General features: G+C 40.2%; 3 protein-coding genes across 3 annotated transcripts in view; 1 reads left to right on the top strand and 2 right to left on the bottom strand.

Annotated features, from left to right (window-relative positions):
• Positions 1-13,619, top strand: part of nid2a (nidogen 2a (osteonidogen)) — a 60,971-nt gene extending 47,352 nt beyond the window's left edge. The window contains exons 19-29 of the mRNA XM_042213449.1: positions 4,698-4,750; positions 5,058-5,163; positions 6,097-6,226; positions 6,331-6,431; positions 6,537-6,709; positions 7,441-7,570; positions 7,686-7,857; positions 10,695-10,852; positions 11,089-11,212; positions 11,321-11,433; positions 13,291-13,619. Of these exons, the coding sequence (XP_042069383.1) occupies positions 4,698-4,750; positions 5,058-5,163; positions 6,097-6,226; positions 6,331-6,431; positions 6,537-6,709; positions 7,441-7,570; positions 7,686-7,857; positions 10,695-10,852; positions 11,089-11,212; positions 11,321-11,433; positions 13,291-13,301 (1,271 nt within the window). The 3' untranslated portion in view covers positions 13,302-13,619. The remainder of the gene's footprint in view (positions 1-4,697; positions 4,751-5,057; positions 5,164-6,096; positions 6,227-6,330; positions 6,432-6,536; positions 6,710-7,440; positions 7,571-7,685; positions 7,858-10,694; positions 10,853-11,088; positions 11,213-11,320; positions 11,434-13,290) is intronic.
• Positions 13,620-15,800: 2,181 nt separating this feature from the next.
• On the bottom strand, positions 15,801-19,089 carry rtraf (RNA transcription, translation and transport factor). The gene is made up of 8 exons (XM_005945150.3): positions 18,911-19,089; positions 18,317-18,441; positions 18,087-18,186; positions 17,178-17,258; positions 16,922-17,010; positions 16,482-16,550; positions 16,298-16,346; positions 15,801-16,147 (listed from the first exon to the last, which is right to left on the bottom strand). The coding sequence occupies exons 1-8, from the start codon at positions 18,969-18,971 to the stop codon at positions 15,993-15,995; spliced, it is 729 nt and encodes a 242-aa protein (XP_005945212.1). The 5' UTR covers positions 18,972-19,089; the 3' UTR covers positions 15,801-15,992.
• A 2,417-nt stretch (positions 19,090-21,506) lies between these two features.
• On the bottom strand, positions 21,507-24,097 carry sap18 (Sin3A-associated protein). Its single transcript, XM_005945149.3, has 4 exons — positions 23,920-24,097; positions 22,594-22,703; positions 21,892-22,014; positions 21,507-21,784 (listed from the first exon to the last, which is right to left on the bottom strand). The coding sequence occupies exons 1-4, from the start codon at positions 23,989-23,991 to the stop codon at positions 21,628-21,630; spliced, it is 462 nt and encodes a 153-aa protein (XP_005945211.1). The 5' UTR covers positions 23,992-24,097; the 3' UTR covers positions 21,507-21,627.
• Between the last annotated feature and the right edge of the window lie 2,928 nt (positions 24,098-27,025).

Here is a 27,025-nt window from a genome sequence, read left to right as displayed (position 1 = left end):
GTTGGTGTGTGGACAGTAGAGGAGAGGAGAGAGCAGGAACCAGGACTCCACCTGGTGCAGCACCTGTAGACTGTGACAGACCAGGTGAGACTGTTCCCCCCCAAAGATTTATGTAAGCAGTTCCATTTGTTTGGTTTTCTGTCTGTCTGTTTGTTAGCAATCTAGCGTTCCAAACCAGAGACATCATTATCCTTATGGGAGATTTTAATGTGAACCCAAGATTGGGTTTGACAACACAGGATATGAACAAATCATAGGGATACATGGGCTGGGAGTGATGAATGATAATGGGCAGAGATTCGTTGATTTGTGTGCATTCAACAACCTGGTCATCGGAGGTAGCATTTTTCCGCACAAGTGGATCCACAAAAGAACCTGGGTATCACCGGACAGTGTGACAGAGAACCAGACTGACCACATCAGCATTAGCAGGAAGTTTAGAAGATTTCTCCAGGATGTTAGGGTGAGAAGAGGAGCAGATGTGGCATCTGACCACCATCTTGTAGTAGCCAACATGCAGCTGAAGTTAAAGAAGAACTGGACAAAAACAACACGGCGTAGAGCGAAGAATGATGTCAGTCGAGTAAAGATAAAGGGAGGAGTTCGGTTCAAGAGCAAGATCAAGGTGCTTAATTAGCTGCACCAGGGAGAGGAGAAATGCAGCATACAGGCCAATTGGCAGACCATAAAGAAGACACTGAGAACAATCAGTGAAGAAGTGGTCGGAATAAAGAAACAGCATCATAAAGAATGGATCACAGCTGAGACCTTGGGCAAGATAGAAGAGAGAAAACACAAGAAGGTGGCAGTAAACAACAGCAGGACTAGGGCAGACAAAGCCAAGGCCCAAGCGGAATAGGCAGAAGCCCACAGAGCAGTGACAAAGAGCATTAGGAAAGACAAGAATGTCTATATAGATGGAATGGGAGCTGAAGCAGAACAGGCAGCATACAATGGTAACATGAAACACCTTTACGCAATAATCAAGAAATTGTCTGGGAAGTACAGCAAGCCAGAACGACCCATCAAGGACAAAGAGGGAAAGGCCATCAAAGAACTAGTGCAACAGATGAAAAGATGGTCTGAACACTTTGAGGAGCTCCAAGAAAAGACCAGCATATTGGCAGCCACATCAGCACAGGTTGGACTCATCAATCAACAAGGAGAAGACCAAAATCCTTAGGATCAACTCCAATAGTAACAACCCAGTCATCCTTAGTGGAAGTCCCCTGAGGAAATACACTCTTTTACTTAACTAGGTGGAACCGATGCAGATGTCAAGACAAGGATTGGCAAAGCAAGAGCCGCCTTCATCCAGCTCAAAAACATTGGGGCATCCAGAGAGATGACCCTGACTACCAAGATCCGACTGTTCAACTCCAACGCGAAGTCAGTACTGCTGTAAGGGGCTGAAACCTGGAAGACAAATAAAACCTCAAATAGAAAAATCCAGACATTCCTCAACAGCTCAGAAGGATTCTCCACATTCGCTGGCCAGACACAATCAGTAACATCAAACTATGGGAAATAACCTGTCAACTCGCTGCTAAGGAAGAAATCAGGCAGAGAAGATGGTGCCGAGTAGAGCAGGGCGATATGGCCAAAAATATTTATCACGATATATACTTGAAAATTTGCGATAACAATATAACTGACGATATAATTGATGCGAGACAAAATACAAAATACAATTCCACAACTTTAGTAGCGCAAAAAACCCATCCATTTATTTTCACTTAAACAAGCAGCTGTTTTTTATGTGAATTAAAGCTATATAAATATTTAACAGTGCAAATGCAAATTCCTTGCTGAAAGTTTAACCAAAAGCATTTCGAGTAGAAATGGGCTGACATATCCTGAGCATAACCATGTATAATATCCACTAAAGGTAATTGGTGTCTCGGCAACAAAAGTTCACGTAAATGGCTGATACCTGAGCATAACCATGGGTATAACTATCCACTGAAGTTAAAAAGAGGTGCTTTGCAACATTAAACTGCAGTGTGCCAAATAAAAAAGTCAAATAGTATTTTTCGGACCATAAGGTGCACGGGATTATAAGGCACATTAAGCGAAACAAAGCAGTCAGATAAATCAAACTTTATTCAACTCATTCTTCTTGCTTCCTCCACTTCTGTACCATTGATTCATTAATGCTGTATTCTATCACAGCTGCTCTATTCCCATGTTGTTGCAGTATATTAATGACTAACCTCGTATTGTGGATGGATTATCTCAGTTGTTCTCCTGACTGAAGTTTGGTCCGTTTACAGCATCCTGCCATGCGATTGCATTTGTCTCTAACCATCAGGAACCCTCACGTTAACTTTTATCGAGTGGAAAAGTGTTAGCATTCATCCTCCAGCTTCACTGTTTATGTTATGCTAACATAGCTGTGTTGCTAGCGATCAGAGATGGGCAGTAACGCGTTACTTGTAACGCGATTACTGTAATCTGATTACTTTTTTCAAGTAACGAGTAAAGTAAGGGATTACTATTGCAAAAAGGTAATTAGATTACCGTTACTTTCCCGTAGGAACGCTGCGTTACTGCGTTACTAAAACCGTGATTTTTTGCGAGAATGTCTCACGACAGTGACGTAAGCGAGTGCGCCGTTAGTGACAACAGCTGTGTGCAGATCAACAATGGATCACATATCGATTGTGGGAGAGAGTATGAGCGTGCAGCGTTTAAAGCGTGGAAGTACTGACCTTACTTTGAGTTTGATTCCATAAAAAGTGACAAAAACATTAGCGTCCATTGTGCGTGGGAAGAAAACTTCTTTTTACAGCGAAAAAAACCCCTAAACTTCCAAGCAAGCACCGAGTGCGCAACGACGTAATGGGAAACTCACAGAGAAATCGCGGATTCTTCAACTGACCGCGGCACACCTGCACCAGGGTAAACCTCCGCCTACCGCAGTCCTGCTTTACAGGTGAAAATAGAGCAACAGGACCGCTGAGTCTTTGACTTTATTTATTTTCTGCTGTGTTTTACTTGCATCTATTTGAAAGAGTGAGTGTAAACACAAAAAAATATTTTATTTTATGTGCTGGAATGTGCAGAAAATAGGTTTAAATGTTAAACTAATTTATTCAAGTCAGAGAATGTTGCATATAATTAAATTTTTGCTTGATGCATAAAGTTAAAAGATTAAAACTGAATAAAACAAGTTATAAAAAGAGACTTTTCCATTTGATTACATTTTGTATGATGGATTATGCAGAAAAAGTAGAATTGGGCTGAAAGATCTATCGCTTTATCACCTCTTCAGGTTGTAAATCGTGTTTTTAAAAAGTAACTAAGTAACTAAGTAATTAATTACTTTTGAAAATAAGTAATCAGTAAAGTAACGGGATTACTTTTTGGGGAAGTAATCAGTAATTAGTTACTGATTACTTTTTCAAGTAACTTGACCAACACTGCAGGTCAGTAGCACATCCATTATATACAGCTAGCCCAACTTCAGTAACCCTACAAACTCACTGCTGTTAGTTTTCTGTCTTCATTTATGTTGGAAGTATAGCAGAGCTGTACGTTAATTTTTTCAGAAATCTCTCAGTCAGAACATGCTATATCATGCTTAGCTCGCTAGTTTCGCTGGCTACCTAACTTCCTCAAACTTCCTGCTAACTTCTAACTCCGTTAAATGTAATAAATTCTGTTTTCATGGATGCTTGGATGTTAAACTTAATTGTTACACCTGGTAAAGCAGCAATGCTGATCATTTTATTAAAGGTGAAATAATTTCGACAGTTTTTAACTCTCAATGTGCCGCAGTGTTCGTTTGACTTTGGGACCTGAAGCGGACGGAGTTTTGGACCCAGATTGCTCCCAGATTTACGAGCACCTTAGTCCGACAAATACAGCAATAACGACGGCCCGCTTTGCATGTTCTACAAAAAAAATGTGCTTTGGTGGGTATCTTACGGACAAACACCAAACCAGTTCCACACCACTGAAGGTGCACCATTTTTACAAACCAATTCTGGTTCATCCGTTTCACTCAACGATCCGCTTTCCCCCTTCTCATTCTCCGTTGCCGCCATGCTTTTTCGGCCATGTGCGTATGAAAACAAAGGCACTGCGCATGCGTGTTTTACCCATATTCTATCGCGATATTTTATATTCTTATCGTTGCCTAACATTATACCAGTATTACTGTGAACGGTATAATATGGCCCAGTCCTAGTGCTTGGCAGGGCACGCTTTATGCAAAATACCAACCAACATAACCAGGCAGGCTCTCAGGTGGAATCCCCAAGGCAAGTGAAAGAGAGGTCGCCCAAGAAACACCTGACGACAGGACCTTGAGGCAGAAGCAAAAAAGATTGGCTACACCTGGACCCAACTAGAAATAATGGCCCAGGACAGAAATCTCTGGAGATCTACAGTACCTTTGGAGGCCCATACCCTGGGAGGGGTGACACACAGTAATAATAGCGTCCACAAATATTAAAGTTTTAGTGGAGTCCTTTTCTTTCAGGAGCAGTTGTTCTCTCTGGGTGCTGTTGGTATTCCAGTGGCCCGTACTTCATTCAGATTGTTTTTATTCAGATTTATTTCCTGTTGGCACAACAAAGCATCAATTTCCTTTTTTCTTTTTTCTCATTCAGTTCAACCAGAGCGTGCTAAAACTCACTGTGAGCACCACAGAGACCACGTAAAGACCACCAGTGCTGATGGATATCCTATAACTGGAGTCTACAAACCACAGTGTGATGCAGAAGGACAGTATCTACCTCAGCAGGTGAAACTCTGACTTTTTATTTATTTAGTGAATAACTACAGTTTTTTCTTTGGTTTTTATCAGTGATTTCTTTTTGTTCTTCTTAAGACTCTTTTTATTGGTGTTAGTTTAGCTCACGTGGTTGAGCAGGCAACTTTATGCTGAAAAGCTCAACACAGCAGTCTATGTTCGACTCTCACTCAGGGAGCTTTGCTGCGTGGTTTCCACCACTCTTCCTCCCTTCTTTCATGTCTGAAAACTCTTCACTGTTTATCAAATAAAGGTCAGGATTCCCCAAAATGGAATGTATTTCTCATCTTTATTTCAGTGCCATGGCTCCACTGGCTATTGTTGGTGTGTGGACAGTAGAGGAGATGAGAGAGCAGGAACCAGGACTCCACCTGGTGCAGCACCTGTAGACTGTGACAGACCAGGTGAGACTTCTTCACCCCCAGCCCCCTCACCTCTCACAACCAGTTTTAAATCACCAAGAATACAACAGACAAAATGCCTAAAATATATAGTCTATGAACTGCAAACGAGGTTTATTATTTCATAATGACAACATTTCTCACTCACATTTGGTTCAGGATCTGAAGATATCTGACCCACATAGGCAATTTGTCTGATTTAGTCATACTGACAAATTTCTTTTGTTCAAATTCAATTGTAGACTTTTTTTCTATCTGCTTTTATCTGCTCCCACACAACTCATAATAATTGCCATCCTAGTTTGCCAGTCTGCAGATGGAACTGATGGATCATCCAGTTGTTGCTCTTTTCCAAACCACCATATTTAGTGGGTAGTCTGAACATTAAATAGAAGCAAAACCAAGTGATCCTGAAGACTAAATTGCAACATGCTAACTGCCACTATAATAAATACTTCTGGAAAAGCTAACTGCATTAATATTTTGGTTTGTCTTTATCTCGCAATAGAGAACTGTTCCCTTTCAAATTGTGTCCTCCTCTCCTTCTCAGTCTACAAACAGCAAAGTCTCACATTCAAAATTGACACTGAGAGAGCGAGGCTAGCGTAAACACAAGTAGAAGCCAGAAATGCTCTGAGGTTTAGTTTTAATGCTCTCCAATAAAGCGAGTCATTAAAGGGATTTGAACGCGGTAAACATTTCTGACAAAAGTACGATGTGTGTATATGTGTGCCTCTTTAAACACGAAGCATCCCCTCACCATTAGCTTCCAACTAACACTGTAGTATAAACTCAGCAAAGTAGGGAACATCCTGAGAATACAATTGAATAAATAATGATGAACTACAGAGGAATATCATCTGACTTGTAATTTATCTTTAGCTTTATGAATGGAAGTACTGATGGGTTGTTTTGGGGTTTTTGGCTTCCCCTTAGTTGCAGTGACTCCAACAGAACGCCCTGAGAGCATGTGTGAGCGATGGAGAGCCAGTTTGATAGAGCACTATGGTGGGAAACCTGGCCCACAGCAGTATGTACCTCAGTGTGAGCCAGATGGAGAGTTCAGGTAAGCAGCAGATATGCAGTCATCAAAGGAAGTTCTCAAGAAAAAAATAATTGCATTGCTGTTTAAAAGTCTTCTGATTTTTCCGTTTGCCTGCACCATCCCAGTCCAGTCCAGTGTTACGGGGAGACCAACTACTGTTGGTGTGTGGACCAGAATGGACGCATGGTTCCCGGAACCAAATCAGATGATGCTGTCAAACCTGCATGTAAGCAATAATCGTCAAAGATATATGTCATTGTACTGTATTATATAAGTTTTGTCTTTCACTAATTGTGACTCAAACATTTTTATCCATCCAATTACATCCCAGGCATCTCGTCAGTGCCACCGCCTACGGTGCGTCCAACATCCCGTCCAGATGTCACCCCTCCCATAAACACTGGCATCACACTGCTGTACGCTCAGGGCCAGAAAATAGGAGCGCTGCCTCTCAACGGGACCAGACTAGACGAAAGCCGATCCAAAACACTATTGGCTCTACATGTAAGAAATTAATGGGTAGATCACATACTCTATAAAATTATTTTTTTAATCTTTGTTAATTTTTGTGATAAATTTGTTTGCTACTTAAAAGAAAGAAAGAAAAAAAAACTGTCAGCATTATGTCTTAAGCAGAATTATGTCTTAGAATTATAAGTAAAAACTGACTTCACATCGTGTATTTCAAATTGTATGTCATTGTAAATACCCTGCACCTCGATTCTAGAAAATATCTGGCTAGTATAATAAATATTATGTATATAAATATAAAATATTACATATTTGGGTAGAAAGTTTTAAATTTGTCAGATATATAAATATGGTGTTTTAGTTATTTTGTTTAGTTATTTCTAGTCATCTCAGGGCACTTTATACTTTAGGAAAAACTACCTAAAATATTAGAGAAAGAACCCCAGGGAATAGGCAGTCCCCAATAAGCAAGCACTTGGTGACAGCGGGGAGGAAGAATTTCCTTTTATAACAGGAAGAGACCTCTTGCAGGATCAGGCTTAGGGAGAGGCAGCTATCTGTCTCGACCAATTTGGTGATGGGAAAGAGAGACCACAATAGAAGAAAAGCACATAGTTCATAGTATCTATAACTAACTTTGAGTTTTGTTGTTGGTTCACACCATGACCAAAATGTTGGAGGTGAGTTCTCATCTTTGAGGTACACTTGTGTGAACTGATGTATGTCAACACTTGTGAAGCTTGTATTTATGTGTGCGTCTCCAGGGTTCCATAGTTGTTGGTATAGCCTATGACTGCAAGGAAAACCAAGTCTATTGGACAGATTTGTCTGCGAGATCAATCAACAGAGCTTCAATGGTGTCTGGTGCTGAGCCTGAGGTTCTCATTAACACAAGTAAGCTTTCACAGTTGTGTGGTGCTTGTTCCTGTAATGATTGTTGTGGAATGCCTTAAATGATTTCAATATCTCCTGTATGATGTCTGGATCTCTGTTCTTCTCGCTTCTGCAGATCTCGTCAGTCCAGAAGGTTTGGCAGTGGATGTCAAACGCCGGCTGATGTTCTGGGTTGACTCTACTCCTGATGTGATTGAAAGAGCCAACTTGGACGGCAGTGGGAGGAGGACCCTGTTTGACACAGACTTGGTGAACCCCCGTGCAATCATAGTGGTTTCTTCCACCGGGTAAAACCATTTGTTCATCTTTCTTTGCTTTCACTAATTTCAAAATGCCAATTTCCAGATCCGTAGTGTTATTTGAAAAAAACTGTCCTTCTTGCTGTTGACGTCAATGTGATGCACTGTCTGAAGCAACCCGTCTCTTCCTCTAACTCCTGCTCTCCTTCCCTTAAGCCCACTGCCTCCCACAAAGAGCAGATTTGAACAGATGGAGTCACAGTGACGTCTTCCGCGGGGTTCTGGATTCCCCATACGAAAGCTTCAACATTAGCCATTTAGCTGCACATGTTATTTTTTTTAAGACCCTGACGTAATCACATTTGGAAGAGATGACTGAATGTTGAGTTGTCAGCTAATGCTAACAGAGTTCTTGATAGTCTGTGCCACATAGCAAGTTGTTAGATAATTCCAATAGTAGAGAAGAGACCTAGCAAACAGTTACTAGCTACATCTGCTGTCAGCACACCTGCTAATAAAAGCAGCCAATTGTTCTTAAGATATATATTAAAAAAAACACAAACCATCCACCATATGTTCATGGATACAGATTGCTAGCCATAGCTTGGGTAAGAGATATGCGTATGCAATCTAATCTGTCGGGTTGAAACTGGCTGCAGTATTATGACAAAAAAGGTTAGGGCTTTTCGATGTCACTATCAAGAATATTTTGCTTAAATTATTTTGTCATAGTTTGAAGAATTAGAAGAATTGTAAGAAGGGATAATATGAAGTCTGCCTTGAACACAGAATACCATTGTTGAGCAGTCAAACAGAGGCATGCAGGTGATGTTCAAGAAGTACAGCGAGTTGATGGCAAACTTACATCTCAGTGTCTGCACAGCTTTCATTTTGAAAGTATTTTTCAGACTAGATAGGATAAAATGTACTGAACATTGAAATGTTTGCAGGGTTACCACTCAGTTCTCCCATACAAATAAGGATAGCCTTGGCTGAGTGTTTAGAGCAGTCTGAAGCCTCAACAACATCACAACATATGTATATGGAAAAAAATACAGAAAGGCATAAAAGCTCTACTTAGAAATGAAGAAAAGTATGTTAACATAATCTGGATTTGCAGACATGGAACAAGAAACAAACAAGAGCCCACACACTGTCTTGCAACAACCTGGAGGTGGCTCTGCTGAGATAGCCTTCACTGTATCCACAGAGATTTTATGGAAGAAGAGGGCACAGATGGTTTTCAGTCTGTTACTACGAGAATGAAAATTAAACACTAGTTCTTTAACAGGCTATGACTCAATGAGGCCTGTACCTAATTCATTAGTACAGTGCAAACTCTGTTTTAAGGCTATTTGGCAGTAAGGGGGGTTGTTGAGTCTGGATTCTAAGATTTAGACTGTGACCAAAACATGACTTCATCATTATGAGACTGGCACTCATAGAAAAAATATGGCAATGGGGATTTTTAGGTGGAGTCTGTCTTTAGTAACACATGTTTGCTAATTCTATCACAAGTGACTTTTAGTGCTGTGTGTGTCGCAGCAAACTGAGCCAAGAAGACTGTCCTGAATTTACTGATGCCATTAATCCTGGACACACACGCTCATAGGATGAAAGCAAGAGGCCTTGATTGGCCAACTCGGCAGGAATAACATCTGCTCTTCATCACAGCAACTAATCACATAATCAACAGTTATGCGCGTGCATGTTTGTGTGTGTGTGTGTTGGTTAATGTGGTTGTTACAAATGATTAAACACAGCAGCAATAACCCTGGTCATAAAACCTGAAACGTTTGCTTGACATTATTGATTTTACAGCTTAGTTTCTGACTTAGGGGTAAATATATGGGGTGTGTGTGTTCTGACAAAAACTCAGGTTTGAAAAGTAATTACTGTTCCATACGGGCACACTTATGCACTTATGATTAAGCATGTCCTCTGTGGTTTCTTAGGCTGTAAAGTGAACACATGCAGTTAACCCTAACCAATAACAGGCGAATAGACCGAATTGGGGAGGGTCGCTGAATATTCTCATCCCTAACCACGACACTCAGCGAAGCAGACACACCAAAATGACACGCAAAGGCTTTTTTAAAAGCATATACACGTGTGAACGTGTCAGACATCTGCTGCCCTGCACCTTCACCCAATTCATAAGTATGTGTGTGTATAAGCTGAATGTTCATGTGGTGTGTATTACCTGTAGTTCCCAGAGGACTGCCAGCACGTAAGCAGCCCACACACAGTGCACTGTTTAAAATAGTATTTAAATCTTCATTAAACAGGAAATATGAAAACACTGATAAATATTCCTGCATGTGTGAGGCAGTGTGGTCCACGTTCTCTATGTACACAGATAAAGCATGACTAAAAACTAAAAAGATAAGCCTGACCTTGACCTCAAATCAATGCAAAATGACTGTAGTCAACAATCCAGATGGAAGGGTGTGGAAAGGGGTTCATTCTGCTCATGTCCAGCTCCATATTTTTAATGTTGGACTCTAGAGTAGCTTTGCTTGACTCCCACAAGTAGGTCCCTTTTAACTCTTTTAGTCCCTGAAAGCTCACTAGAAGAAATGCTTGAATTTCTTTTCTCAACAGAGTAGTTTCTGTCATATTCCAGGCCTGCTTAAGAAGGAAATGACTGGGTTTGCATCAGAAATTAATGAGGATGGTTTCTGCATATGCAGCTACCTGTTGGAAAAACCTGGACACTATTCTAACGGTCGTCAAATCACGTCTTTATTAATATATTCTGAGGTGTAAAAAAATCACCATCATGGTTTCGGGGGAGGTTATCAAATGTTGTCTTTATGGAGAAAAGAGTAAAGGAACAATCAGAGTAAGAGTAATAAGTTTTCCCCTCCTGTGTCTCCCTGCAGTACTCTGTATTGGACAGACTGGAACAGAGAGGCCCCTAAGATCGAGAGCTCATCAGTGGATGGTCAAAACCGCCAGGTGATAGTGTCTGATGGGATTGGTTTGCCAAATGCTCTAACATATGACTCTGCTACTGAACAGATCTGCTGGGCTGACGCAGGTAAACATGGCCTCTATGCTGATGCTGCATTCATGTGAATTGGTGCCTTATTTATTGTCCCAGGGTTTTAAGACATCTGTAAACAGTGTACAGCTGCCTCTCAGACTATATACTGTCATATCTTGCTTCTTGAGATAGTTGAAAACTCTTCAGTTAAAAGTTAATACTCTGGAATTTACCTAACCTATATTTTCTTGATGTTGTAATGAGCCATGCTGTGTTCCTGTGTCTGTCAGGTACAAAGCGTCTAGAGTGTATATCCTCAGATGGTTCAGGTCGAAGAGTAATCCACGCCAACCTCAACTACCCATTCAGCATGGTCTACTACAGGAACCACTTCTATTACACTGACTGGCGGAGGTAGTCTTCATTCATCTCCCTCTACTCAGATCACAGTGGTGGTTGCAGTTCAATAAGTTGATATGTGTATATCGCTGATATCATTCCTCTCTAACCTGTTACTCACAGGGATGGTGTGATTGCAGTGAACAAACACAGAAGTCTGTTCACTGATGAGTACTTGCCTGAGCAGCGCTCTCATTTGTATGGCATCACCGTAGCAACGACCCACTGCCTACCAGGTGAGATATATTGTGTAATCAGAGTCCGTCTTTCAAGTTTGAAGGAACATCCACCCATCCATCCATTTTCTTAACCACTTGTCCAGTTAAGAGTTATGGCAGGGGGCAGAGCTGGAGCCTATCCCAGCTGTCATTGGGTGAAACGCCGGATATACCCTGGATAGGCTGCCAGTCTGTCACAGGGCTAAACTGAAGGAAAACTAACTGTATTATGCACACACTCTAACTTAAAGGAGTTGCAGACAGTGAACTCATTAGTTTGTGTACCAACTTTGCTTTTCCTGCACTGCACTTTCCTATAATCTCACAGATCCTTTGAAAAACATGACATTTGACAGTATGAATGAAATGAAACTAGATGCCTTCAGCAACATGTTGTGCAGGCTGCATATCCACTGATTACAGTTCCTCTGAAATGAATGGTGTTACTTGTGTGAGATTTACATTTCTCTCAGTTCATCAGAAACATTTCTGAGTAGGGTATCTTTCTGCCATCTGTTGCTATCCTTAAGAATCGTTATCACCCATTATTGTTCTCTCTAACCAGGACATGCAGCTACTGTGCTCAGTTTTTAAAACCTTACGATGTAACTACAGCCCAGCCCATGCAGCAGTATATTAATAACTAACCTCGTATTGTGGATGGATTATCTCAGTTGTTCTCCTGACTGAAGTTTGGTCCATTTACAGGATCCTGCCATGGGATTGCATTTGTCCCTAACCATCAGGAACCCTCATGTTAACTTTTCTCAAGTGGAAAAAAGTTAGCATTCATCCTCCAGCTTCACTGTGTTTGCTATGTTATGCTAACCATAGCTGTGTAGCTAGCCACCACGCAGCACTTCATTATATACGAGCTAGTCCAACTTCTGTGACCCTACAAACGTCACTACTGTTTAGTTTCCTGCCATCATTTATGTTGGAAGTGATAGCAGAGCTGTACGTTTTAATTTTTTCAGAAATCCATGTTACTGATAAAGGTTAATCAAACTGGTTTCTTTGGGCAGTCTTTGTTGTTGGAAGTAATCACAGCTCGTGTTTGATCACTCTGCACTCATCACACAGCTGGCTAACACCCACCACTCTGCAGATATATGTGTCTGAGGGGTGACTTCACATACACCCATGAAATAGACAGGAACAAAGATTGCACAGCTGTCTGTGACCCTCTATTTGTGACCTGCGTGTGTGAGAGACCAAAGAACAAAGATTACACAGCTGTGTGCGACCCTCTACCTGTTTTTTTGCACGCATCATGTTTGATGTGTTGTCTGCAGATGGCTTCGAGTCCTTTCAAAGCCTCATGTTAAAGTACAAAGTACACAGGATAATCCCTAAAGTAGCACTTTGGCAAATGTCACCATTAAAGCTACACACATCTGCAGAGTACATAATCTCGTCACAATGCATCTGCCTTTGAAAACAGTCGGAAGGAACACTATCACTGGTGTGTGTTGCTGTAAAAGTCACATCCTTCAACAGTCAGACTAGATTATAGTCGCTAGCTTTAAAGATGACGATGTGTGGTGTAATTGTTGCCATGATGACAGGTCTAAAACACAGATCCTGAAGTTTAGGGAGGAGCTTGCGAGAGGCTTAAAAGCTCTTATTGTGCAATACATAAATATACACACATTCTTTACAGAGATAATTCTCAGTCGCTTCCAGTTACAAAGTGCACGACTGTTTGTTCTGTCATTAGAGCACTGCAGCGCCCACGTTTTCATCCTGTCACATTTGGATTCACACAGAAAATGAAACCTTTAACCTCTCATTTTAACTTATCCTTAAAGTACTTCCACTATGGGATGATGATTCAAAGTGATGAGCTTTTATCTTTGTGTGTGTGTGTCACAGGGAGCCACTAACGACAGCCTGCACCCGCAGTGTGCTTTGGTGCTAAAGTTCTAAGGCGATTCATGGACATAAGGCAGGTCCAGGCCCTCTGGTGTCCCTCTGGAAAAAGGACACTCAGCAGGGAGCAAAGATGGCTTACGACAGCCAGATCAGCAATCAGAGCAAATTTACACCCACTTCAACCCCAGTATCTCACCTTAATGTAACCCAAAGTAAATGATTTGTAAATTTGTTTTATACCTCATTTTTAGTTTTTTTCTACTGTATTTTTGTATTGCTTGAGATTTTTGTTTTTCTGTTGAATAAAGGTGCAGAACAATGAAATCAGATGTTAAAATGCATGGTTGTAGTTTTGGGGGGTTTAATTGTACTTTAAAGCCAAAGAAGAATAATTTGAAGCTTTTCCTTTTGGGAAAACTAACATCAAGCTGTTGGGTTTTTTTTTTATATATCAACAAATAACATTGGCCATTAGGTTGAGAAGTTACAGATGCACTCATAGTGGTCTCTGGTTAACAACAAGAACAACTGCACATTAGAGGTGCAGTCTGGCTTTTTGGGAAATACTTTTTGGGAATAATACTGCACTCACATCTGTGAGCTAAATACACAGACTAAGAAAAAACTGGATATATGGACAAAGTCTTGCCACACATTACACTTAAAGGAGTTGCTCAACCATGGAAACCCATGCCATGAAGTTCCTAGCACACAGCTTTTTGTGCTGATGTTAATGACAGAGCAGGTTCGAAACTCAGCGGTAACTGAGTTAGCAGATTTTGGCGACTTTTGCGCACTTCGTGTCGCAGCACTTTATGTGGTTTGATAATGTGTCCAAATTGTAATAAAACAACACTTATGTCTTTGTTACACTGAAGCTAGTTCTGCCCATAAAATGCTAGCATTATGCTAATGTCTGTTAAAGATTTACATCAGAAAATGCTTGATTGATGTTAGACTTTAGGTACACTTTAGAAGTTGGTTGGTGACTGTTATTAGGAGATATTGTCTGGCTACTGCTCCACCGAGCCCCTTTCATTCTGGACTGTCTTGTAAACCGTCTGTAAGAAATAACAGTTAAGAGAATAAGAGCTCTGAGACATTAAACTCTCAGCGTGCAAAGTCCTAGTTTCTCAGTGAGATCTATGCCATGCTGTCTTACACCTTGGCATTTCACTCAGGCTACGTCCACACGTATTTTTGAAAACTGAGATTTTCCGGTTCTGTTTTTTTTTTTTTTTTTTTTTTAAATCCTGTCCACGCGTAAACGCAAAAACGAAGGACAACGCTGCTAGGAACATGCCAAAACAATAGGTGGCGATATATTCCTAACCGTGTAGAAATATTGGCCAATCAGAAGCCTAGAAGCCTGGGTGGGAAAGAGTAAACAAAGATGGCGCTTAGAAGCAGAACTGAGTCCTGTGTGTGGCGGGACATAAACTGTGTGTATATATGTAAGCATTTAAACAGTAAAATTAACAGTAACAGTATTTTCTCTAAGTCCGCCATTGTAGAAATTTATTTCACCGAAACAATAACGTGGCGCACAGTGTGACGTCAAAAAAGGCGCACACCTTTGACGCTGCGTTTTCTCCGTTTTCCTCGTCCACACGTAAACGCAAAAACTGAGTTTTTAAAAATCTCTGTTTTTAGTGACCGGAAATGTCGTTTACGTGTGGACGAAAGGTGCAAACGCATAGAAAAATCTGCGTTTTCAAAAATACCCAGGTACATGGGGACATAGCCTCAGTGGGTAAAGTCACAGTGGCTACTTTCTTCTTTTATATACAGTATATGCTTAAACATAAAGCCACAGTCAGAAGAAGACTGGTTTACCATCAGTGAACGAGTGGAAGCAGGGATAAAATACAGCACCTAACACTAAAGATTAAAGATGACTTGATTCTTTTATTTCAGCAAAGTAAAATGTAAGAGCATCTTTTTCCCCAAATGTATCGATACCTGCCAAGGAATCATGATAGTTGTAACCCTTGTCACTGATACTGTTGTATGCTTACCAGTTTTTGTAATCCAATTACTATAATCGGAGTATGTTTCTCCAGCCTCCCCCATCCAATCAGCCCTACTATATATAGCTGCACTACTAATTGTATTTTACACAAATGACATTTTTTTAGCAAATACTTTTTCTTCTTCTACTTTAATTTTTTCATAAGGTGTGATATTTAAAAAATAAAATGTGACTTGTTACGGGAGATGCTTTTTGAACATTTGTCTGATTCACCACAAAAGTGCAGGAGTCAAACTGTGTGCAGCTGGATTTATATATTTTCCCCTCCCACCTGAAAATAACAATTTCTGTCCATCTGCAAAGAATATTTCATCAGAAACACCAGAAACAAATATAACAGTCAGTTTGAATATTGCAGAAGAAAAGATGCCGTTTCAGAACCTTTAAACTTTGTTACTGGATAATTAATGGAAACCATTTTTTATTATTATTATTATTTATACATTATTAAGTTTTAAGAACTTATCCAGGCTGCATGTCCACACATGAACACTTGGGTCTTTTATTTATGAGATTCCCAATTTAAACAGTCCGATCTCATGCAACAACGGAAAAAAAAAATCAACAAAAATTCTTTGATGTCCTTTAACCAAACAAAAGGTTTTTCCTCTCAAAAATCAAATCAGGTTCAGTCCCTCACTTCCTTTGCGGTCCGTCACCGTCCTCGCTCTCATCTGCCAACCTTGCCCAGCCGGTGGTCTGTCTTGGGGTCGGCTATGATGGCCTGAACAGCTACGATGGCCTCGTTGATCTTGGTTTGCAGCTCCCTCAGCTCCTCAATGTGCAGCAGGCGCAGGATCTGAGCCGCTTCGTTTAGAGTTGCATCTGAGGAGAAAAGACATTATTTTTACCAAAAGCTGACCAATACTTTAAGAGAAGCAATTCTTATGAACTGTGGGCAGACCGATTGTCATAGCATTTGCTCATCGGCTTTCAGCCTTTCTGCTGAAAAAATTCTTTAAATAAATAACTCACCTCCAGTGTCAAAACCCAAGATGTGCTTGTCTAAAGCTACTGGAACACCCTGTAGGAAAAAAGAAAATATAGCTGGCTGAGTTTTGTCAGTAACGCCGCTGAAATCATGGCTCTAGACTTGCAGCAGTCTATACACAGACATATGATTTTTGATGCATATTATGCACATGTGTCTTCAGTTTACCTCTCTATTGTTGCTGGCTTTAGCAATGGCTTCTGGAGAAAGTCTCTCTTGGATCAAAATACGAATGGCCTGGCAGTTGCAAAGAAAAACAAGAAAAACTCTTCTTAATGATTTGAGATCATTCTAATACATAAGACTTCCATTAAAAAAACAAAAAAAACCCATTCCCTTAATATGGTTAACAGGATTACTTTCTATTGCGAGTGGCAAGTGAAAGTGCAAAATTTCTATTCTGCATTTTTTGAGTGCCAACTATTATCTCCATGTTATCAGTCTGACCATTACCCTGCATTAAAAGAACAACTCAGGGCTGCCGGCTCACATGGAAAGCATTAAATCATTTTAAGGGCTTTTATTGTGAAGCAAACGCAAACTTCACCTTCCTCTGTGCCCAGGTAAGCTTTGCTACAGTATTAAAGAGCCCTTTAGTGCGCTCTCACCTTAAGCATAACCAGGTAGTCATCATGCCGCTGTATCTTGAGGATGTTGGACAAAGCTGTTACTCCTGCTTTGAAATCTGGAGAATTACCTGAAAAAAACAACAACAAAAAAACAAAACAAAAAAACACACACACACACACACACACACACACACACACACACACACACACTTTAACTTTTATCCTGCAAAGATTTAAAGAGGGAAAGAAGAAAGAATGCCAGGACAGAGGAAGCTCAAATCCAAGTTTTACTTACTGTCGAGGTTAACCAGAGGGTCCATGGCTTTATTGCTGTTACTGGAAGCTGCCAGGGGTTGACAGTTTTTGTACTTCTCCACTATGAAGAGACACACAAAACACGTCACCGATGAACAGACTGACTTGCACTACATTAACAGGAGAGCTCACAGTAACGAGTAGAAGAGTAACAATTTCTTCTTCTTATTCTGCAGTAAAAGTAGACATATGATCTGACACTTAGCAAAAAGTATTCCTTTTGTAATGTCTCCATCTCCTGGTCATCGGTGGTATTTCAACTAGTGACACAGGCTAAAATGACAAGAATTTTTGTTCTAGTGGCACCAATAAAACAAAAAATGTCTTCATGTAACCTGTTATATGCACACAACTTAAAGGGTACGCAATAATAGATTGGTGATACTTTTTTCCCAGGGAACTGACTGGCCAGTAGGTGGCAATTTTGTGCACATTATCCCTTATCCTAACCATAACCTACTAAAAGTCCAATTAGGAGTGTGGCACACAACCGCGTTGATGTGAACCCCCTCTGCAAACCTGTAAATCCAAGTTAACCCTCAGGTTTCCCCAATAAACCCCTGCTCTGTAGCACAGCTCTCTACACGTACTGCATTCAATTCAGTTTTATTGATATAGCACCAAATCACAACAACAGACACCTCAAGGCACTTTATATTATAAGGCAAAGACTCTACAATAATACAGAGAGAAAACCCCGACAATCACATGACCAACTTTAAGAGAACACTTGGAAAACAGCAGGAAGGAAAAACTCCCTTACTGTAGCTACTTGCACTTTTGTACTTGATGGTGGTCCCCTCCAGTCTGGTTCTGCCAGGAGTTTTTTTTTTTTTTTAAGGGATTCTTGCGCTATACAAGTAAATATGACCCAAATGAAACCCCTTACCATTGTCTCCATATTCATACCGCACAGCAAGGCCCAGTAACCAATCTACAGCCTCCTTCCTCTCATCGACTTCAAATGGACAGTTCACATCCTGTAGGTACTGCACACAGGTAAAGAAAACTCAAACACAACTCACCGTCCTCCTCATATTATATCAGAAATGCAGTTTTATGTTAGTAATACCCATTAATAACAGCAGTGATTACTTTCAGATGATCCAGCAGTCTTACCTTTTGGTAGGCTTTGGGCCACTCTGAGCTGGGGATGTTTCTCAGGTTGCCTCGGTCTTCGATTTTATAATGTCGAATCTTCTGGTCCTCCAGCCACACAATGCAGTTCCTAAACTGTGTCTCATCTGAGCAGAAATTAGACAATACCGATAACAACACATCAGCAGCTACACATGGCAAGTAAGTGAAGGAGTGAATAAATAAAACTGAGGTTCCAAGACCATATCTGCTGAATCACTCACTACAGGACGCAAACAATTTACTTTGGCACCAGGGAGTAGCCAGCGTTTGAACTTACTGTGCTAAACTGGTATCTGCAGCCTACCTACTAATGAAGCCCGAGTGTGTGTTTATTGCGTGTAAAATGCAAACAACCTATAGTCAAAACTAGTTAAAATTATTAAAAGTGTCGAGCATAAGCACCTTGTACATTGCTTTTTTTCATAAATATACACGTTTGTCTCATACTGAACATACATGTTCTACGTTATTAATCTGGCAGCTCTCTGTCTCCATACAGACAAGACACGTTAGCCGGCTCCACGTTCAACTCAACTGACAAACCGAACTGCTCTTTCATAAGTTTATTCTTACCTGTGCAGTCAAAGCCGTCGGGGTTGTGATAATCCAGAGCGCCCAGTTTTCTCCGAAACATTTCACCCCGTGTTTAATACGGAAACCAAATAGTTTTTTTTAGCTAACAGTCGCTTGGATTTTCTGCTAGCCTTCAGTATGTAGCTTCGCGCATGCGCTGACGGAGAGCGTACAACTTCCTCTTATAGGTATCAAAATAAAACTTTTCCCACACTGACTATCGCCGTTAGACATTAACAAGAGTAAACTAATTAATTAAAACAGTTACAAAATAATAATAGTCAGCCTAGATCGGGGAAATCTGTACTTAGATTAGTTATAGTTGGTTATTTTTAATAGAGTAGCTTGATTTTAACACTTTTAAATTCGTTTATACAAAATTAAACGAATGGTGACCAATGTTCCCTCTAATTTTTCATGTGTCTGAGCAAACACACAAACTCCCTGAGCGGTCCCTTGGGTTATTTTTGTGCCACTATTCTGAGCGCACGTAAAAAAAAAAATTGCAGGTGCAAGTGTTGCATTTTGAGGAGAAATTTATTTTGAGCGAAGAAAAGCTAAATTTGAGTGAACAAAATTCATTGCTGTGTGCAAAAAAATGTATTTCAGTGTTTACTATTATCCACACACACACAATAGCAGCCCCTCTCACTCAGTTTTTGCATTTGTACTGGCTTGCAATGTGTTGCTTGTGCTCTCAACATTTCTGCCCGTGCACATTCAACTCTTTCTGTACACCATTATAGTTGTGCCACAAAACCAGCCAATCACAGACTTGGATGCAAAAAAATCTGATTGGCTGTTTTGGTCTATAAGGCTGAACTGACAAAAAAATCTGCTGACTACACCACCAGGTATTATAGGAAAAACCATAAAGCCTTTGAATTAAAACAAACGCTGTTGTGACAGTGATGTACACTGTCTTGTTGGTATATATGTATGATTTGTATCACCTTCATGTTTCCCTCTCACCACATATCCAAACCGATATCATGACCAGCAGTTTTTACAGCTGTGGCTCCAGCAAACATCAGCTGATACTAGAAAGTAATATTAAATAAATTCTAACAACAGCTGATCAAGCTTGCTGCTGTTGTTTTAAAAAAAAAAAATTCAATAAAGCTCTGACTTGTATTATGAGTCTGTGGTCTGGGAGAGAGTCCTGTAACTCTCTGTCTGCAAAATACAGTAAATAATGACCACTGTTGGGCAATTAATTATATAGTTACTTCTTTAAAAAAGTAACTGAGCTATGCAAACAACAAAGTTTTTGCAGCTGTTTACCTAAAAATGCAGCCAAGGCATTTTTTTAAATAAGCATTCCAAACTATTTACAGAACAATCAGGTGTTCTGCATCAAATTTGATGCCACACAAATCATTTGTGCCACTCCAAAAAATAATTTCTGTCCACTATGAGATAAAAGAGAACAACAGCCTGATACCTGCAGGCCTGACAGCAGGAGATGTGTCACTCCTGTAACATTAAGTAGTCGCCTCATTGTTCTGACACACACAACAAAACTATTGACTACACTACACACTAACTACACAAAACTTGCGCTAAACGTCGCAAATCTCTCACATCTCAAAACACCGCCGTCACTCCTAAAACTTCCCCCTTCCTAAACATCTAAATGCCATGTTGCCATATCATTTTTTGATTGGTCGACATGGTACTTTTTTCGTTGAATAGGAAAGGTGGGGTTTTTGGTTTTGCTCACAGGCAGAGAGTGCTTTCGAGCGTTTCTTCCCGCAGTAAATATAAACAACGATAGTATTCAGGAAGAAAACCAAACATTGCAGATATTTTTATCATAACTCTGGTTTTACGTGGCCTATCAACACAATTTAAAAACTGGTATAAAGTCCACACTTTTTCCGTCAATTGTTCCGTCTGTCCTGCTCACATCTCCAATGGTTGTGTCGGCACATGAGGACGCTGTTATAACCTGTCAACGACATTGATTAGCTGCGTATATACGAATGTGAATCGCATTATTGGCTGGACTATGGGATAAGGTAGCATCGTTCTAATCCCATACGGGAGCAGACAGTCACTTACTAACACTGCAAAACAGAATTGTTAAAAGTTTTAATTTCAATTTCAATTCAGGTTAGTTTTTTTTTCTGTGCCAGCAGTGCGCAATTGTGCACGCGCGCAGTTTAGAGGGAACATTGATGGCAACCATGTTTTTCTCATTGATCTTTAACTATAGATTTGCATTCAAAAGAAAAGAACATTTTGATCAAGCTGTTCTTGCCTTACATGTAGCTTGGACTCATTTGACATTGGTGATTTGTGGGTACTGTGAATATTGAATATTAACTTTTTGGCATTAAATTTTTTTTTGCACTTAATTTGTAATATTTATTCATGTTTTTAATTAAAATGCAATTCAGTTAATTTTAATATGATAGCTTACAAATACAAAGGTAGCAAAATAATGTGAATTCAGTAAATGGCTACATTTCCAATCCTGGAAATTAATACAGCATTCAAGGAAGAGGCGAGCTCCCTGCTTCACTTTTGTTTCTTTGCTAGTTTAACAAGTTCAATAATCACCTCACAGTGACACAGAAAAAACTATTCAGACTTTGGAAAAAAAGGGACAATTTTATTACAGATCACATTCTAAAAAAAAACTGAGTCAAAATCATCCAAGATGATGAAAATAAGACAAAATACAGAAGGAGTAGGTTTGTGCATGTGTATTCTCAGAATGGCCTCATGCGTGTGCCAAGGGGCGGTGCTCTGTTGGGTGGTGTGATGGCTATATCCAGATAGTCTCCAATCTGGAAGCGCTGAGACTGCAGTGTCATTGAGTCATCTGCACCTTTTCTGCCAGACACAGTACTGCCAATCTCTTTCAACCTGAAGGAGGTGGGAGAAGAGAGGTTATTAAAGATGCAATATACATAGATCACCACATTCTTTAGCTGCGTGAATCCAAAGAGCGCAGTCTTTGGTGTGATACTCACTTGTACATCTTCCCTCTGGGATCAGGGTAGACAATGGCAAAGCTAAAGTAGGTGCCCTTTTTCCTGGCCTCTGGATATACCTCCTTCACCAAGCTGGTCAACTCTTTTAGTGTAGCATCCATCCTGAAACACATAAACACAATCAGAGACCAGCTCCAGTGTCCTTATTCAAAAAGAAAACAAACCGAAAAATGACACCCTTAGCTCCTTAACTTTTTCACAATATTGTTTTTGTCTGTGGGAAAAATCCACCGTATATGAAAAGAGAGCCAGAGACAGGTGGGATATGACACAGAGAAAACAAACTGGACGACACATGCGAACTATAGCTCTAACTTAAAAAATTAAAGGGCCTGCAAATGTTTTTATTTAGTCCTCTTTAAACTATTTAGCCGATGTGCTCCCAATTATGCTAACCATGACTGCCAAATCAATCAACGTCCTCTGTCACCACAGCAACAATGCTATCACTGATCAGCGATGCTACAGGGAGATGGCCAGGAGCACTGATTTGAGAAAATTATCCAACCCCGAAGAGCATTATAACACTATGTTTCTGTTGTTTTACAAACTCAGCTTAAAACACTGGCAAATCCTTGACTCCGGCCAAAACACCCACACTCACAAAAAAACCAACCAACCAACCAACCAACCAACCACCCAAACAAAAACCAAAAACCAGTGACACATCTGTGATCTTACCAAGTGTATATCTGCAGTTCGCTGGAAGGAACATTTCCTCGAGCAAATTCATCGACTCTGTGGTGTCTCCCACTGTTGGTGGTGAAGACTCGCAGCAGAAGGGGGCAGGTCTGCAGCAAAGAAACATAATAATAATATTACTGAACAAATTCAGTTTACAATGGAAGAAACACAATGAAAACATTTGATTCATAAGAGATATAAAACAAAATACCGTATTGTGTGTGTATAAGCTCTTTTTAAGTTTTGTAGATATTACACATGGTTATGCTTAGGATCTGTCGGCCAATTTCCACTGGAAATACCTTTTGGTTAAACTGCCAGCAAGGAATTTGCACTGTTACATTTTTATATAACTTTTAATGCACATTAATAATAAAATAAAATTAAAAAAAAAAACCAGCTGCTTGTTTAAGTGAAAATACATTGATTTTTTTTGTTTTGCACTAATAAAGTTGTAAAGTATTTTGTCTAATGTCAATTATATCATCAGTTATATTGTTATCGCAAATTTTCAAATGTATATCGTGATAAATACTTTTGGTCATATCGCCCTGCTCTACATTAGAGCCTTCACATTTTACTGACCGATTTATTTTACGCACTTCACAATGTTTCCCTGATTGCTAATTTCTGAACTTTTGCGTACAAATCTAACTTTAAACTGCAGAGCTATTTTATTTGTTTACTCAAAATGCCACAAAAGTAAACTCATAGTAAGACATCACTGAAGTTCTTGAACGCTAAATCTAACAGGACAACTGAGCTAAATTAAGTGATAAATGCTTTTTCTTGCAATTGCCTACAGGCACATTTCAAAACGCCAGGATTTCGATAAAGACCTTAAAGGTATTCTAGCTTTAAAAAAGGAAAGAAATGCCTCGTGCTTTTGCCAGCTGTGAATTACTATTCAATAACAGCTTTGCTTTTTTAATTTAATTTAATTTTTTTTCTTACTATTTTACGACGTAAACACTAAGCAAACAGTTACTAATCAGCTGCAACATTATATTAGGTTAACATGATATATGCAACGAAAAAAACTGCATAAATTATATGCAACAGTGCCGCTGGATGCTATCGAACTGATTATTAGCTAACTAGCACACTTTGTATCCAAACTGGCGACTCTCTGAGCATTAACGCTGCATATCCTGAAAACAAAGCGCACATGCAGCTTTATCTATTCTTACCCCTAAAACTGCGACAGTTCTGAGCAAACATCAGGCAGTCTGCATCAAACTGACCAGTTAGCTTTCAGGGCTAACTCAGGTTAGCTCGGAGCTAATAACAAAAACAGCACGCGAATCAAAATCCGCTGGTTACCTTTTCCCTGTCAATTGGCTTCTCTGGTTCTTTCTTTATTTCCTCCTGTGTGATCCGCGATTCAAGTGCCATTGCTACTTTTTAAATAATTTACTGCTTCAGTTAGGTGACTTGTGCCTCCGTGTTGGATATTTCAGCCAGGCTGCAGCCAAAAATGAGGCGGATACCATGTAGTTTCCGTTTCCCGTGTGCTTTCGTCCACCGCAGAATAAGTTACTGCCACCTTCTGGTCAGGGACGGCTCCAGATTTTCTTTCACAGGGGCGGCTGTATGGAGGGCCATTAAAAATATTGGGGTGGCACACCAAAAAGAGAATTAGCGGTTTTATTATGTTGTTGTCAAATATAAGTTATATAAGAGAGAAAGAAAATAATTATATGCCTTGTTAATTTCCTGCTATTAAAGTTAATATCACTGAAAATAGGTACATATGAAAGCAAATAAGATTTTGAAATCTGAATTCGCTCTCTCAGTATGGAGTGGGGGTGGCCAGTGCACCCCTGTCTGAAACACCTGTAGTAGCCTTTCAGATGATGTTACTGAAGGGGGGTAAATGCTCATCCTGCAGCACTTGTACAGACTTCCACAGAGTGGCTGATCTGAGATCAGGCAGCCAAGTCCACCTACAGATGTGAAACCTGCTATTCAGTCACATGCTGCTCTCCCCCTCACTCATTACATGGTGTGAGGGTGAGCGTGTGTAGATTTCTGGGTAACATATATGTGAGCGTTGTACAGTGCGTCTTTGTACAGTATGTATGTGTGTGTGTTTGTGCAGTGTGTGTATCCTAACAGTGCCTTTCTCTGTTCTCCTGCAGTTGTGGCTGATCAGGAGCTACTCCAACAATCAGCTCTATTTTACCTCTCTCTTTTTCTTTCCACCCATTCACTGTGTGTGTGTGCGTGTCTTTGAGCCCCCCCACCATCACCACTGCATCACCACCTCCTCTCATCAGAATGGGCAGCCAATCTGCCAGCTTTCACCCCTCTGTTTTCACCCTGTGCTGACTGAGAGATCAAACAGTGGCTCTTTGAGTCGGGCCCTGACACTGATACTCATTCATTGATATGCATCAAGAATAAGTGGCGCTGTTATTCCCCTAATGACTCCATTACAATCACTAACGCCCTCTCTGTCTCAGCTCGTGTCTCCTCATCATGCTGGGTCATGTTACATGTAGTTATGCACATGAGATTCCAGCCAGGAATTCTGCACGGGGACGCTTCTGCTTCATTTGTCAACTTTTAACAAGCTGGCAGCTTTTTGTTTGCAAAATATTTGTTTCACAGTTTATATCCGTACCACTCAAACTGCAGCACAGAATGCAGAACAAGTTAGAGCTTTCTGAGCGTCCTTATTGTAAACTGAGGAAGTTGTGCTTTATCCTCCCACACGTTGACAAACAGTGGGAAAGGCTCATCGGTCACAGCCATCAGCAACACACAGAGCTGCTCTGTCCTGCAGGGTGACTGTTGCCAAGTCCTGGTTTGGACCTGAAAAATCATCTGACTCTACCTGTTTCAGCTTACAGCCACAAACAGATCGCGCGCACACATTAAACCCCAGCGCAGCTTTGCTTCTTTCTGCTCTCTGACTTCCACACTGCAGAGGAGGTGCAGTGGATGGTCATCCAAATCAAGTTTATTTAGTTGGGAAAATCCAGTATGTCAAAGAAAAGGCAACATGACTAGTCCCACTCATCTTGCACATGAAACTGAGCTCTTTTCCAAAGAGCACTAACCAGCCTGTGAAACATTAAAAAGTGGAAAATTTCTATGAAACTTTACTGGAAGCAAACCTTTATTGCATTCCCTTTGTTCTTTTACTTCCTGCCAAGGTTATCTTTTTTTTCCCTCTTTAGTAATTGCCTGCTCTGTGTTAGGGTACCTGGGTCGTTGACCCAGTGGTTTCAGTTTTGTACCTTTTATTTGTGTTCTCATCTTAGTTTATTATTGTGAAGGTTTTGGTTTCTGTTTTGCATTTCTATTTTCCCAAGTTCTTCTTTGTGTGTGATTATGTAGTTCTTAAGTTTTGATTTCCATACTCCCTCTATTCTGTGTCCAGTCAGTCCCACGTCTCTGTTCCCTCTGTTGCAGTGCCTGCTTGTGAGTCTGTGTCTGTAAGTTCAGTCTGTAGTTCCTGTTTTACTTTGAAAGTCTGTCTCATGTTATCTGGTTTTGCTTCCTTTGTCTTGTCAGCCCAGATTTGCCTCAGCTGTGTTTCCCTACTGTCTCTCATTCCCTGATTGTTCCCTCTGTGTATTTAAGCCCTGTGTTTTCATCTGTCTGTGCCGTGATCCACCCTCATTCAAGCTGTGTGTTTTGGCTGCGTGCTTGAGTGTTTGTATTTTGAAGTTTGTTACTTTTGAGTTCAGCATTAAAGCTGTTTTTTTGAGTTCATGTTTTGTCTCCGGAGTCTGCACTGTAGGTCCTCCATTTCACCACTCCTGCCTGCACACGACGCCCTGTCCTTATTAGTCGTGATCAATAATTGGTGTTTCATCTCATTACTACTTTGAATTTATATTCCTGAATAAATTTTGATAAAACCTTGTAGAGGTGTAGAGTGAGGTCATGTGAACAGTCCATTATAAGTTGATTTACATCCATCGAGGACTTCAACTTAATGGTTACTGGTGGAAAATGGACGAAAACTATTTAACTTGAAACTATGAATCTCACAAGTTTTGATGTGTATTATCAACATACAGAAAGCACTGAATAAAAATACATTTGGCCTCTGACCTCTGCTTCAAGATCAGTAGTTTGATCTGAAGGTCAAAGTAATAATAATTCTAGACAAGGCTATTTAAAACTATGTTTTTTATTGCCATTGTTTTTATTATATGTATATTGACATATAGGGAGTGATATATGGGGATTCTAGCTATCACCTTTCTTTGGATCTCTGACCTCTTCTTGAGGTCAAATAAGATCAAAATTTAATAAAATGCCTTTTATCCTTAAAATCATGCTTAAAAATCTTTGTCTTTGTCATGTACAGGGTGGGCCATTTATATGGATACACCGTAATAACATGGGAATGGTTGGTGATATCAAAGTCCTGTTTGTGGCACATTAGCATATGTGAGGGGGCAAACTCCTC

This window comes from Haplochromis burtoni, unplaced genomic scaffold, assembly GCF_018398535.1.
Source record: "Haplochromis burtoni strain Fernald_Lab_line unplaced genomic scaffold, NCSU_Asbu1 Contig_443, whole genome shotgun sequence".
NCBI lineage: Eukaryota > Metazoa > Chordata > Actinopteri > Cichliformes > Cichlidae > Haplochromis > Haplochromis burtoni.
This window is presented reverse-complemented; position numbering and strand designations above follow the sequence as displayed.